The following is a 15,382-nucleotide window of genomic DNA, read 5'->3' on the forward strand; positions in this document are numbered from 1 at the left end:
CTTGAACGTGGCTTCCGCGATCAGGGAACCAAGACCACCGTACTTGACGCTGTCCACCACCTGCGGTGAAGCCTTATTAGTTTAGGGCTGCAGAAGAAAGTGCTCGTGACCGCGCTCGAAAAACTGAACAATCGCCCCTTCACAGAAGAGAAAGTTCTGGGACACTGGTCCAGACGGGTTTCGGCACTCAAGGCCTTAAGGGCTTTGCTCAAGTTCTTATGGGCTTTGCTCAAGTTCTTAAGGACATGTGAATTGCGCGAACGCCTTTGACTAATTGTTGCACGTAACATCGCGTTACTGTGTGCATTTTCTTGTTTTTTTTCTCTCTTCCTTCTCCTTTTATTCCCTTTACCCCTTTCCCCAGCACAGGTTAGCCAGCCGGTATTTACACTGGCTAATCTCCCTGTCTTTCCTTCCCTTTTGTCTCTCTCTCTCTCTCTCTCTCTTAGGGCCTCAGAAGGTGTTCGTTGATGTGATGCGCTACCGAATCCTTGCTATACTCACACTCGCATCGTACAGTGGCAGCAGGGTCAAATAGGGCGCGAGTCCCAGTTCTCCCTTGCTGCCAGCCTTGTGGATTGAGTAGCCGCTGGCTGCGGCGATGCTCGACAGGTACCAGGAGCTGGTGACCCCGCGTACCTCGGAGCTCATGTGGCGCAGTGCACGCTGTAGCTCCAGCCAATTGTGCGCGAACGAGCGGCGCACCATGGACGGCACCTGGGCGAGCAGTCTGTCCAGTCGGTCCTTGTTGTCAAGGAACTCGAAATTTGGGAGAAGTGTGCGCTCCAACTGCCGCAAGCCCATCGAGGTGTCGCGTACATCCAACTCCGGGATGGCCTGGATGCTGCGCAGGAGCGCCGAGTACACCACGTTCACCATTTCGTGCAACTCCACGCGTATGTCCTGGCTGAAGTACCTGGCCGCGTATCGCTCGTACACCACCAGACCCATGGTTGCCTCGGTGAGCCGCAGGCAGTGAAGCGATGACTCGTCGCGCGCTGCCTTCGCACTTCCGTAGCTCAGGACAGCGAGGCCGTAGGACATGAAGCGAGCCAAAGCCTGGACAACAGTCCAGCCGTAGTAGAAGTGGAGCCGTTGCTCGCCGACAGCAAGCAAAAGATCGTCCAGGGCGCGAAGATACTGCAGGTCCCACACCGTTATCTCTTGTGAGCATGGCAGGGAGGGAGACGATAGATTATCCACTTTATTGAGCGAAGCGAACATCATTTGGCCAAACAAGTGGGCCCAGCGCTTCGGCGATATTGACGGCGATATGCGCTTCAATTTGCCAACATCGTCGAATACCGTCTTTATGACCGCTTTGCGACCGGTAAGGTAATGGAAGGCAACGTTTTCAATCTGGAGGAAGTACTCCCAGCGCGTGGATTCGCTGCCAGAGGTAGCTGAGGCCAACAAAGAGCCGCCCATTGTTGCATTCTTGTTGTAGCCTTCAAAAATCTGGATAAAGGTGTCATAGTAGAGCTGGTACTTGCCGTCGGCTTCAAGTTCGCGGCGACGTCGTTTCAGGTGTTCCAGGACGTCGCCCTTCCAGATTTCAATGTGACACTTCTCCCCGTCGTGGTCGGCGGCGAAGAAGACGAGGGTGAAAATGTTCAATGTGACGGCCATCTTGAGCATTGACGCCATGATGTTTGGCCTTTTGGAAACTTGTGGCCAGAGGATTCCCGCGTCAGACATGACTGCGCGAAACTGGTCGAACTGGCTTACCCCTTCGGTGACCACGGCGACGCACGACTGGTAGAAGACGGCAGCCTTTTCGAAGGCGCTCTGCGTCGACTCCGGTGCCGTGGCTGTGCGCAGCGAGCGCGCCACGAGGCTCGTGAAGGTGTCCACGTGGTCCCGGAACACCGAGCGCGACGAGTTGGCGTAGCCTTCGCAGACGAAGCGGTAGAAGTTGTGGCACGGGTTGACCGATCCCGACGCGCTTTGCGCCACCATGCGAGCGTACGAGGTGCACGCCGTCGTGTCGCACAGACCGACGAGCTGGGCAGCTCGCCGCATGCGCCGTGCGATTGGGACAGCGACGGCGGACACGACGCAGACTGCCACTGCGACTGCCAGCAGCGCGGCCACCACGGTTGACCTGTTGCCCAGTTTGAGACGTTCATGGGGTGGGGGAGCACTTAACGTCATGCGGTGCTGAGGCTGGTACAGCCGGCCGATCTTCTTCGGAAGCAAGAAAAAAGGCGCGTTGCATCTTTTAAGCAATGTTCCACAGTTATTACGCGTATTCGCAGATTCATTGAGAGCTAACCACTTTTACACTCTTTTTTCGTGCAGGCTGTTACTGCGTTACTGGGTGAACATTTCATGTAGATCGTAAATAAAGAGTTTTAAAGGAACTTTATTTTGACGAAAGGCTGATATGTTGGCCCATATTGTGATCCCAGGCCCGTAACTCAAATACTTGAAATGCCCATGCTGAGGCTATACAGCATTACAAACCTAGGCTTGCCCACAGAGAAGAAAAATTTTGCACAGTTTTGATCCGGAGCTTCAATGACACCAATCCAACTTACGAGTACAAACAAATTCGCGTGAATAGCTAGAGTATGCCTAAGGATTGACTCAACGCCACTGGGGCTTCGAAATAAGGAGTCATGGCAAGCTTAGTGACATGTGAGGTAACATTAGGGGGCAGATCCACAATAAAATTCAATGAGGGAGGAGGGGGTTCAGTGCACGAGCAAATCCGTCCGTGCGCAACTTTTTCTCCGCAACACATACATGAAGTCACGTGTCATAAGTTCCGGTAAAGCATGTCTCGAAAGAGGGGACAGGGACTCCTCTCTTAATCGGCCAGTTGGCAACATCTGATGGTTTCAGGAACTCACTTGCTACATACGAAACAATGTTAATTTCAGTATACACTTACGATCGGGAACCGAAGCGTAGCGGAGCCTTGTTCCTGCCTTGTAGACGTTGGCTCCGTTTCAAAAGAACCGTGCGCAGGCTCCATAGAAAAACCTTGCTAGGACGGTGAGCAGCGGCTTCCTTCTTGCCCTTCTTTTGCTTCTTCTTCACTGATCACGCGATCGGTTGCGTTCTCCTTAGTCCGATTCCATACATTTTACCTAGGGAGACACAGCATACATTGGTGCTGTACACGTAGTTTTGCCCAGAAGTGCACGAGGGAGGCTTTTCAGGAAAATAATAAATGGACTGCTAGTGTATTTGCGACCATATTTGCGGGACGAACATATCAAAATTGATGCTTGTCTTAGGATTTACGCCAAATAGATGTGACTTGATTGACGATTAGTTTCCGGTCCGCTTAACGAAGAGAGTTGGGCTAGTTGGTGTTGATGCAACTGCTATGACATAGTTACTAGCGCGATCAAAGCTAACGGGAAAATGTTGGTACAGGACACGGTGCTAGCGCTCTGACCTGTCCCAACTTTTTCTTGTTAGCTCTGCTCCCCCTACTAACTACGTCACAGTGATTCGGGTCCACAATTGCGACATTTGCCACAGTGAATAATGAAGAAGGCAGTTTAGTGAAGGTGGTTAAAATGCTAAATTAGGGTTGTTACTTGTAGTACAAATGCTTCACATCTTTCTAAATATTTTTATTTATGTAGGCATATTTTTGCGCTATTATATATATTTTTTCCAGCGCTGCTTCTGACTGCAGTTTTTTGGCTACTCTGAACGTAAGTTGTTTTCTTTGTGAACTGTTGCGGTCTACTGATTCTACAAATATTCATTGCTAAGATGTTACTTATGTGTGCTTGCTCCTACTTATGCATGCGCATACGGCACTCGATCGGCAGCATTTTCCCTGGTCTCCATTTTAATGTGTGTGCGAATGATGCAGATTGAATTGCCATCATCATCATCATCATCACCATCATCATCATCATCATCATCATCGTCGTCGTCGTCGTCGTCGTCGTCGTCGTCGTCATCATCATCCTCATCATCATCATCTCACCTCTCCAGGGAGGGAGGGAAGAGAAAAGTAGAAGGCAGGGAAGTTAACCAGACCTCACCTCTCCAACTAATCCATATAACGAGTTGGAATTTCGCTGACAGCCGCAAGCATACTTTTCTGAAATTCTTGCTTGCATAGGAAAGAAAAAAAAAACGAGTGGTGGTGTGCAATCATACCATGACATCTTCGACTTCCCTTTAAAGAAAGAGCAAAGCAAGAAGCCCGATTGCACGAAATCACAGTACGGCATTCGAAAATACAATGATTTCCAGAAGCAAGGACACCAATTCATCACATCGCATTATTGTATTGGTACGACTTACTAAACGTTTGCGTAAACTAAAGTTTACCAATCACTGATGGAATCGCGGAGAGAGAACAGAGTCCTAAGGGAAAAAAAAATTCTGGAACACAGCAACATGAGCAACAGCTATGAATGGCTGTCAGTACAGTTATTAGAAGTCTCGATGCTCTTACTGTATGCCGGAGACGGCGCGTTCGCACTTGTGCAATTAGGGAAGCACGTACTATGTCGCGTAACAGTGACATCTTTCCGCATACGTGTGCTTCACCGCATAATTGGAGTTTATAGCGGCGAAGCTGACTCATGAACACCGGCGTATATGCACGTATGTTAGACCTTGGCCTCACGCGCACTCCTCAATGCGCGTCTCGATCTGAAGTGAACTGTGTTGGGCTACACTGTCCACACACATGGCTTGCATTTAAATGTCAATTCGGTTAGCGGCCTGTCACATCGTGGCAATTACGATGTGGCTTGCTACATTACGCTTTTTCTTTTTTCGGTTGGGTTGCAGCAGTGTATCGGGAGATTTACGGCCGTGTTCGAACAATCGGGATGATTGACCCGGTGTTCAGGAGTCTCCCAGATAAATAGGGAGAGTATCTAGGTATGAAATAGGTACATTCCTACATTTGTGCCACGTACTTGCATAAGTTGCGTTCGTTGATAAGTGATGCTTCACTACCTGTCTTTTTTTCTCAACATTTCTTTGCACCAAAATTTTCGTGATAATTATTAATAATCATGTAAACATATACAAACGCCTCACAGAGAGAAAAAGAAGCGCTCTAGCAACTGTCTCTTAAAGAGACACCACGCCCACCCACTTGAAGAGAAAAGAGGGGAAAAAAACAAAGAGAAGAGCAGGGAAATAAAGGCAAGTAAGGGGAGGAAAGCACACCACAAATCACATCACATCACACGCAGAGTACGAGCTCTATAGATGAGCTTAATCCAGCAGTTGAGAACAATCCTGTATTAGAGCTTCGTGTTAGGGTAAAAAAAAAAAACGGAACATAGCGCACAAACAAGAAAAGATGCAGGCGCACCGTGTATTCTCTGCGCGCAAACTTTACGCACGCTGAGAGCCTGAAATTGCGTCAACAAACTCATCTACGACGAAGAACTTATTATCGCGCATCGTGTTTTGTGTAAGCAAGTCAGCTTAATATGCGTTGTTTGGATCGGCCTGAAACTCAGCGTCTGAAGTCCGGGCAACGCTCCAGCTCCCTTTCTCTTGTCGAGCTGATTTCCCTCCTCTAAGAGAAAACGTCATCCCTACGGCGCCTGTCACGTCCTGAGCTGTGCACGGACAACAAGCAGGCCACGAAGTGGAGGAAGCCATTGACGTCGCAACTTGACAAGAGGACAAAAGAGTGCGCGAGCGCTGAGGCACTGGAACCTCGATGCGCACAAACGCAGCCGACTACGACAAGCATGCGAGAAACCACGGGGGGGGGGGGGGGGGGGGAGGGCGGTAGCCGACCTGTCCTGTGGAGGCCCCCGCTTTCTTGGTCAATGTATACCTGTCCGCCGATTGCATTGGACAGACGCGGCAGGTTACTTAAGGCCATCCTGGCCCTCGTGTTCGGCAGAACTGCTGGGGGCTCTGATCGAGTCACCAACCATGTACCATGAAATGATGCAAATACATTTTCTTATTTTGTTTTTGATCTGATTCCTCGTTGAAAAAGCGCAACACACACTGGGGGATCAGCCATGATTCGGGCGGTGAAAAGACTTTTTTTATGGAACATGAGGTGAAATGCTCGTTTTGTCACCCCCAATCCGTCTTCGTCGTCGTCTCCTAAGACATCTGGTGAAACCCAATTCACCCGGTCCAGTTTCCATAAACATGCTGGGGACCAAATTTTCTTGCTTTCTTTTTTTTCTTCTGTGGAGGAGAGTAAGCCATTTTTTGCACATGCGAAACCACGACCGCATTTTAGAAGATTCAGAACGTCATATGCCTTTCTCACAAATTCTACTTGTGCGTCTGCAATATTGTTCGACCGTTTTCGGCAATGGTGTATTGTTGATGATTCTGAGAGTCAATATGGGGCTAACGAATCAACGTACTAGGTGAAGTTAGCCTCGAAGGTGGGGACCGTGGGGACATATATTGTCCATAACTTCATAACTTCCCAATATAGCATACCCCCCCCCCCCCCCCCCCCATGTGCACACATAGAACTTATATAAGAAAACCACCACACACGTTTCGAAGATAACGCAGCACGTGGCTCCGGAACAATCAATACAAATAAATAGGTGAAATAAGCACGTACGAATGAGCACGCGAGTTTTCTTTCTTCCTGCGATTGTCCAGTATAACCAGTAATCCAAATGTGTTTTCTGACCGCTTGCCGTCGCCGGTGGCCGCAGTGTTCTGTTGAATGGCGCTATCGAAAGGCTTAACGTCAAATCAACAATAAAGCGCCAGGAGGAAACAAAGGTTCAAGAACGATCTGCACTATAGGCAACAAATGTAGAAATAGCGTTATAAATACTATTAAAAGGAAGAAAAATAAGGACGCCGTACTGTGATGCTCAAGTTCACGGCTGACAGACATTGTCCCGGAATATACAGAAAGACAAAAGACAAAAAAAAAAAAAAATCCGCAGATGGTGGCGCGAGTGGTGTCAGTAGAAAGCACTGCACTTGAGCCGCGGGTTCATGGGAGCCCCGCCGGGGCATCGGAAGGCGCCCGGGAAGTACCGGTTGTGCCTGAGTGGCTCGTTGCACTCCATCTCGGCCGCCACGCTCTGGTGTCCGGCGCAGAGCGGGAAGCAGGAGGCCACGAAGAAGAGCTGCTCCTCGGAGAAAGAGCCGAGGCCGTGCAAGCGCCAGCGAGGGTCGCGGCGCCGCAGGGGAGACCGGAACGCCTGCCACAGGAACGACAGGGCGACGGCGCGCTCGAAGGCGGCGTGCTTGGTGGGGTCTGCCTTGAGTCCGCGCAGCGCACCGCTGTTCTCGAAGCAGCGGGTGCGCTGCTCGAGCAGAGAGCGGAAGCGGCTCTGCTCGGGCAGGTGCTCCTGGAAGAATTGGAAAGTGGCCTCCGCGATCATGAAGCCCAGGCCGCCGTACTTGACGCTGTCCGCCACCTGCAAAAAGAAAAAAGAAAGCCGCTCCGAGAACCAAGGCGAAGCGAAAACTGTTGCATTGCACTTTCAAATTTAAGTTTTGAACACATATATGCCACATCATAAGAAGCGAACAAACACTGACACCAAGGACAATATAGGGGAAATTACTTGTGCTTAATAAATGAAATAAGGAAACGATGAATTAATGGAAATGAAAGTGAATGCTCTACCATGCAGTTGAGCATCGATGCTCAGTAAAACTTATAAAAATCGGGCCCATCGGTTAGGCCCCTTTCTTCTCGTTCAAAGACATATGTGTGGTATTGTATGCGCTTTTCTCTCTTGTAATGTTTTGTGTATCTGTGCTGCACCACTGACGTTTGTTAACATTCTAAGCTGTAATCTCTGTGATGACATGTCGTGCCTTGGGGACTTATCACAGTGTCGCTTTGAAAGGTATTTCATTTTTACCTTTGTGACTCCGAGTCACCTGATGCATGCCAGGTCACTTATGTGAAAGGATTAGCTGGTACCGTGTGTTGGTGCCAGCATCTCGTTATTTGTTCTTGTCAATAATGAAAAAAGATCGAATGTAAAAGAAGCCAATAATAACTTTTCAGAATGCACTCTATAGGATGACAACTCACGTCTTTGGTGTTCTTGTCATGTATTTGCAAAAAACTCACTCCACTTTCACCCTGCGAAGAAGGAAGACCAGCGAAGCTGTGTATGGGGGCCGCTTAATGGCGAACTGCACCTCCGCCGCGGGTCGACCCGGCATTGCACTATCTTCGGGATCGGCCCACGTATGCAGAGTGCTTAACGCCTGCTTCACCTCCGCCGCGGGTCGGGCCGGTATTGCACAACTTTGGAATCGGCCCACGTATGGGGAGCGCTTAACGCCTGCTTCACCTCCGCCGCCGGTCGGCCCGGCATTGCACTATCTTCTGGATCGGCTCACGTATGGGGAGTTTCTTGCTTACCACGCCATCAACGACACGAAAATTTCCTTGGGCGGTAGAGGTATACAGCTGTGCTGTAAAAAATTCGGCAGAGACACTTAAGACTGCTTACGTGCGGGAACGCGAAAGTATTATAGTTCCTTTGGTGAAATGTTTTTTTCTGCGCGTTCTTTGTCCGCGCAAGCTCTCGCCTGCGTTTTGACTGCGCCTCGGTAAAGGCAAATGAAAACGCGCCGAGTGTCTCAACGTGCGCTCGCTTGCCCGCGAGGAGTTGATAACTCGAAGGGCAACTCAGTGGCGTTCAAGTGGACATTAATGCTTTTTATATTATACACTCATTTTATTCATGCATGACGTGGCGCCACCTCCTACCCATTTGCTGCCACTCGCTTGCTCAACGGAAGCACGCACTAGGCCACACGTTTAGTCAGCCAGATGGCTGCGACGTGACGTGAGCAATGACGCACGCACTAAGCACACATTTAGCCAACTAGAACCGTGGAGCCGCCATGGCGTCGGCGATGCGTGCTCGGCTCGCACCCGGAGGCCCGGTTTAGATTCCCATCCTCACATAAATTTACCTAATATTTTTAAAGGCATTAACTTACTTTGTTTACAAGAAACTCCCTGAGAAATTCGACATCAGTCCGAGTATCGTTTGACGTGTTTTTACTCTTTGCCGTATACTATTTTTGACACCATCATTTGGTCACTCCGCCGACTACAACGCCGGATTTTTTGCGTAATGGGGCGTACAATGCCTTCGCTTTAAAATAGTTCTTACCACTAGAACTTTGCTTTAAGGTAAAGTGCCAGCCAATACCGCTATGAGGAAATATCAGTGCAAGCAGCCTGCCCAAGCAAAGGCAAACAACTTCTACAAACTAAAGACTGTTATTTCGACCTCAGCTGTGCATGATACCGAAAGGAAACGCACGATAAGAACATGCGAGAAAACATAACCACTTGGTTAATGCTCCCCCAAGTTCGTATTTAAGATCTCTGCAATGCCGCTGAAGCTTTACCGGCCACCGTAACTATCAACAGAAAGCCTATAATGCACCGCTGCATCATAACTGACAGCGCTAGAACCGAACAGGCTAAGCACAGAAAAGCACAGTGCCTATTAAAGTTTGGACCTCAACTTTGTCCCAGTCTTTTTCATTCTCTCATTCTCAGCTGGGCAGACATCAGCACAATGTTCACCTTTAATTAAACCTCCACCTGTGGTAGTCACATGTCTAGCTGTAGTCACAGGTTCTAGTAAAGATCACCGAAACATACTCCTATAGCATGCAGCAGACATGTTCTGCTAAATTTCCTTTGGTTTTTTTCCTCCATAATACAATACACTATTGCTCTCACATTCTGCAAGTACAGCTGATTCTTTCATAGCGACTTACCTGAAGGTCGTACAATGGCAAAAGGGACACATAAGGTGCTAGGCCCAGCTCCCGTCTGTCGCTCGCTCGGTGAATCGAGTACCCGCTGGCCGTCGCGGTGGCTGACAGATAGAACGATCGGGTAGCCTGTCGCACCGCGGGACTCATGCGCCGCAGCGCCTGCTGGAGCTGTTGCCAGTTCTGTGCGAACGAGTCTTTCGCCATGGCGGGGACGTCGGCGAACAGTCTGTCCAGCTTCGCTTGGTCCTCGATTATCTCGAACTTGGGGAGAAGCGTGCTCTCAAGCAGTCGCAGGTCTATCGACGTCTCGCGCACGTCCAGATCCGGGTTGGCCTGCAGCATGCGCAGAAGCGCGGCGTACACCACGTTCACCATCTCGTGCAACTCCAGCCGCGTGTCTCTGTTGAAATCGGTGGCCGCGTAGCGCTGGTACACCACCAGTCCCATGGTGCTCTCGGTGAGCCTCAGGCAGTGGAGCGGTGACTCATCTCGCGCTGCTTTGACGCTCCCGTGGCTCATGACAGAGAGGCCGTAGGACATGAAGCGCGCCAGAACTTGAACGACGGTCCATCCGTAGTAGAAATGAAGCTGGTGCCAGCCCACCGCAAGCAGCGCGTCGTCTAGAGAGCGAAGGTACTGCAAGTCCCAAACTGTGATCTCTTGCGAGCACGGCAGGATCAGCGACGACGCATTGTGCATCGGTGCCGAGGGCATCCCCATCATTTGCCTAAACACGTCTGCCCAGCGCCACGCCGAAATAGACGGCGATACGCGATGCAGCTTCGCGATGTTGTCGAAGACTGCCTTCACAGAGTGCTTGCGGCCAGTAAGGTAGTGGAAGACGACGTTCTCGGTCTGGAGGAATTGCTCGAAGTTCAGCGATACGTTTCTGGAAGGAACAGGGGCGTCGCCACCCTTGCTGTTCGTAGAAATTGCGCTCTCATCGTCGACACCGAAGATACGGGAGAAAGATTCGTAGTACATCTCGTACTTGCCGACGGCCTCGAGCTCGCGGCGACGTCGCTTCATGTATTCCAAGATGTCTCCCTTCCAGATCTCGATGCGGCACTTTCCAACGTCGCTATCGGCAGCGAAGAACACTATGGTGAAAAGGTTCAAGGTGATGGCCATCTTGAGCATCGAGGCCATAAGCTCGGGTGTCTGCGCGACTCGGGGCCACATGATACCGGCGTCTTCCATGATACCTCTGAACTGGTCGAACTGGTTTGTCCCTTCGGCGACCACGGCCACGCACGACTGGTAGAAGACGGCGGCCTTTTCGAAGGCGCTCTGCGCCGACCCCGGCGCCACGGCTGTGCGCAGCGAGCGTGACACGAGGCCCGTGAAGGTGTCCACGTGGTCCCGGAACACCGAGCGCGACGAGTTGGCGTAGCCTTCGCAGACGAAGCGGTAGAAGTTGTGGCACGGGTTGACCGATCCCGACGTGCTTTGCGCCACCATGCGAGCGTACGAGGTGCACGCCGTGGTGTCGCACAGACCGACGAGCTGGGCAGCTCGCCGCATGCGCCGTGCGATTGGGACAGCGACGGCGGACACGACGCAGACTGCGACTGCGACTGCCAGCAGCGCGGCTACCACGGTGGCCTTCGTTCCCAGTTTGGGGCGCTCAGGAGGCGGGGGCGGACTCGAGAGGATATGCCGCTGAGACTGGTACAGCGTACCGATCTTCTGCGGGTGACAGAAATATTAGTGCCACGCGACTTTGCCAACAATGAGATCCATAGAGAACTTAGCTTAAAACAGACATGCACACAAGGAAGGCACTGACAATCGAAAAGCTCGTGTGCCCACGTTTCGCTATACGGTATCGGTGAACATGAATTCGTCTACTCTAAGATACCATTGAGCAAGTGTTCGGAGATGTACGAACGTTCATTCGTTGCTAATGATACGAAACTAACATCTAAACAGTGACGTACCGACTAGTTCTCGAGGGGTGGAGATGGGGGGGTGGAAAGGAAGCTTAAGAGTTCTCTCTTTCTCGCTACAATATATATATATATATATATATATATATATATATATATATATATATATATATATATATATATATATATATATATATATATATGCGAATTGAACCGAACGCATACTATCCGCAATAACCTATAGTAACTCAGATTTTCCCATAACTCACTAATTACTTAAATTTAATTCCTCACCTTCTTAATTATTGGCTGAAGACCCCAAATATGATACGCAGATTTGTAGAACACCATCAAAGACCATAGATCGAGTTGTTTCCTTTACGATACGTCTCACGTAGTCCTTCTTTCCGGGTTGCAAAGAAAGCCCGCGATATATGAATAAACGAAAAAACACGTGACGGTGCATTTGCGCAGCGGTATCGTGAGGGGAATGAATATGGCGTACTGTCCCCCCCCCCTCACTTACAAACACGCATTTTAGACAGGGGGATGCAAGTGCCCTCCTTGCCCTATCGGTAAATACGCCTATGCATATAGACGGTGCAAGGCAATTTAACACAACGCTTTTTTTTCTTAGCTTTCTTTAATGAAATAGCAATTATATGGACACTCCAGGCGCATTGCTGCCGTCGGTGTCACCATCGGTGTCACCGTCGGTTTCACCGTGAGGTTCCGTATGAGTGAAAGCTTCTGGGGGTGAGCCGGCGAACGCGGTTCAATCTCGCGTGCGCGAGCGAGGAACGCGGCCAGCATGCGTGCACTCTCCTGTCTCGTGCCTTCTGTCGCGTGCGAGTGAGGGGGGTCAGGCGAGGGAGGATGGGCGTTCTTCTCTGACGGCCGCTAGGGTGCCTCGATTTCCGCTGCTCCATACAGAGTGGAGACAACCGCGACGTCTACTACGGCGTTGGCCACGCGAATCGCGGACGCCGTAGTAGACGCTTTTGGCGGACGCCGTAGGGTCGCGTTGCCGGCGCTCGCGTGTTTTGAAAGCAATCTGCGACGTGGCCAAAGTGCGCACCCGCGCGTGGCTCATCGTCAAAGTTCTCTGCGATGCTTGCAGAGTGCGCGTAGTACCCGTAGTTTCGTATGCGCTGTGCTTTCGACGTTTCGTTCGCGTTGAAGCGAGAGATGCATGAAGGTCAATTCGCTTGCTGCTGCCGCGATTCCTCACTCCAGAAAAGTTCCCGCGCTTATCCAGCGATATGTGTTCGCGTTTACTTGAGCGCGCGTGACACCGTGCTGGTTAATTTAGTTAAAACACGTTGGCGGGCTAGTTGGTTTGAATCCATGATAGAATGTGTAAGCGCGACTGAACAAGGACGTAGAAAGAAGCAGACACACAAAGATAGCGATGTCTCTGTGTGTCTGTTTCTACGTCCTCGTTAAGTAACGCTTACGCAGTCTATGATTGTTAATTTAGTTAGTAAGCGAATGTCTAAAAATGTATATGGCCGATGAAACTACTATCGTTACTTCGTACACCTATTTACTAATTTGCTATCGCAATCAGTGTTTCGCCTTTCGGCCGGAACTAGTAATATTTTTTCGTATAACTGTTTATGGAAATGCCTGATAATATAATGCGCAATGCTCTTCATTTGACGCGGTAGGAAGAGTGAAAAGAAAGCAAAAATTATGGAAGCTCTGTAACTTGCTTGTTATAAGTAGAGAAATGTGTTCGTCACACACGTCACGGTGTACGCTACATTTAGAGTAATGACAACAGTTTCTGCCTGCACTAAAGCATCGTAACGTCTGTGTGATTTCGACCAGCAGATAACCGACAGTATCTGATCACGAAGTCTACGCCAGACATTAAACAGTAGGTGTCTTGAGCCCACTTTTACCAAAACCAGTTCATCGGAAATTTTGCATCGTGATGCTTTGTCATACATGAGAAAGCATAAGGGGTCCATTGAATTTGTCCTCTCATTTGCTAGCAAAGCAATAGCTTTGAAACCTGAGTTTTATGGAAACTCCGCGCTCTTCATGTCTACTGAGCGTTCTATTATTGCTTATATTAGTATGCGGTGCATTGAGTCCTAAATAATGCGTACGTCTTCATTACGAAACATGTTACAAGTTAGTTTCGCAAAGAAGTATGATCGTAGCTAACTTTAGCGCCTTAAGTAAACAGTAATATACGTTAGCGTCTACTTCATAAAGACGACCAGCTGGCTGTGAAAAGCGCCTAGGTATAGAGCCTCGCGACTAATTTTGACCACATGGGATTTATCAGCGCGTAGTTAAATCTGAGTACGCGATCGATTATGTCTCTGTCACATGAGAATGGTGGCTCGTGCAGTTCGGCTTAGCCTCGCGACCTCGTGACCTTTCTAAGAACGCCGCGAATCACTGCGGTAGTGGCGTACATAAGACCACAATTGCAACATGTTTAATCTCCGACTCTAGTGCACTCGGGTGACCTTAAACAATGCAATAAGGCCGCCAGCTGCCAGAATTCTTGCCGTTTCTTTTACAGTCATCTCGGATTAGTTTGGAGCGTAGGATGAAAACCACTTATCGGCCCTCCCATTACTAGGCCAAGAAAGAGTGTACTTACCATTGGCAGCGGGCGCATTGCAGAGATGCTTCGCGGAGGTATAGGCCCCAATTCGGGCGAACTGCGTCTGGGCTCCATTGGGATCCTCGCAGAAGCAGTCGCAGGCAGGAACAGCGGGCTTGTTCTTGTTCTTCTTCGTCGTCTTCTTCTTTCTTCTTGCTCGCGTCCTTTTCCGATTTTCGTCTCCTTCCACTAACGTGACGATGATGATGACACAGGCAATGGCAAATGCCTAAAACGGTGGATTGGCGAAGAAGCGGGCGCCAGAACAATATGAAAAGAGCGGTGGAGGTGGGTGAATAGTACTAATAGTATTACTGAGAATAATAAAGCTAGAAGTTATTGATGATATTGTCTTAGACATGCATATTCGCTTAAGAACGCAGGGATAAGAACACTGTGTTGTTTAATATGAGAACAGTCTAATATGAGAAAAAGCAGAATCCTTTCGAATCTTGAATAAGAGGAGGTAAAGAAAAAGACACAAACTACGATTACTTCAGGATGAATGAAATAAAACCGAGATTTTGCGAGAGAACCAGTGGCGTAGCTAGGTCGTCTGGCACCCGGGGCCAGTTCAGTCCACGTACGCATATATGAAGTCAGATATTTTGTACAGCCAAAACACACAACACGTGTAATGCACTGCAAGTACAGAACAGAATTATACATATTGCGTGAAAATCGCGGTCACCACATAAACCAATTATGAACCACGGGCAACGCTTGTGTTACTCAGACCAAGATCGATCGGGTTTCGGCTTTCCCTAACTTAGCTTGCGGTGGCTGGTCGAAAATCGCGGCGGCATGCAATGGAAGCTTAAGAATGACGCTAAAACGGACCCTCAGCAAGCAAGAGTTGGCAGAACGAGATGGTAAACGTGCCGAAAGTGCTCGAAAACGTTACACGGCCACGCAAGAAGTTTTATTATGCGCAAATACACCCATTCTCTCCGGCAGATGCGAGTAGCCAGCGCCTGAGCGATCGGCGGTATATATAGCCACTTTTTATTCCTTTCAGAACGGGGCAGCCTGCGGCTATTCAGAAGAAAATTGAGTTTTGTTCGGCATATTAATGCATCTTTAATGCGTACAAGTCACTTTGACGGGGTGAGTTTTTGCGGTTTTGTGACGTCGCGTGACAGGCAGGTGAAGTGGA

At 49.5% G+C, this 15,382-nt stretch overlaps 2 protein-coding genes across 2 annotated transcripts in view; one reads left to right on the plus strand and one right to left on the minus strand.

Annotated features, from left to right (window-relative positions):
• Positions 1-15,382, plus strand: part of LOC142583529 (uncharacterized) — a 383,537-nt gene that overhangs the window by 362,390 nt on the left and 5,765 nt on the right. The gene's annotated exons all lie outside the window — the stretch shown is intronic.
• LOC142581859 (endothelin-converting enzyme 1-like) lies at positions 6,855-14,371 on the minus strand. Its single transcript, XM_075691306.1, has 3 exons — positions 14,224-14,371; positions 9,712-11,400; positions 6,855-7,364 (listed from the first exon to the last, which is right to left on the minus strand). The coding sequence occupies exons 1-3, from the start codon at positions 14,299-14,301 to the stop codon at positions 6,903-6,905; spliced, it is 2,229 nt and encodes a 742-aa protein (XP_075547421.1). The 5' UTR covers positions 14,302-14,371; the 3' UTR covers positions 6,855-6,902.

Source organism: Dermacentor variabilis, chromosome 5 (assembly GCF_050947875.1).
Source record: "Dermacentor variabilis isolate Ectoservices chromosome 5, ASM5094787v1, whole genome shotgun sequence".
Classification (NCBI taxonomy): Eukaryota; Metazoa; Arthropoda; class Arachnida; order Ixodida; family Ixodidae; genus Dermacentor; species Dermacentor variabilis.

Excerpts from the sequence above, each read along its gene's own strand:
- LOC142581859 (XM_075691306.1), bottom strand. The coding sequence starts at position 14,301 with ATGGAGCCCAGACGCAGTTCGCCCGAATTGGGGCCTATACCTCCGCGA. Across the intron at positions 11,401-14,223 it reads CAATGCGCCCGCTGCCAATG|AAGATCGGTACGCTGTACCA; the intron begins GTAAGTACACTC and ends TGTCACCCGCAG. Across the intron at positions 7,365-9,711 it reads TGCCATTGTACGACCTTCAG|GTGGCGGACAGCGTCAAGTA; the intron begins GTAAGTCGCTAT and ends TTCTTTTTGCAG.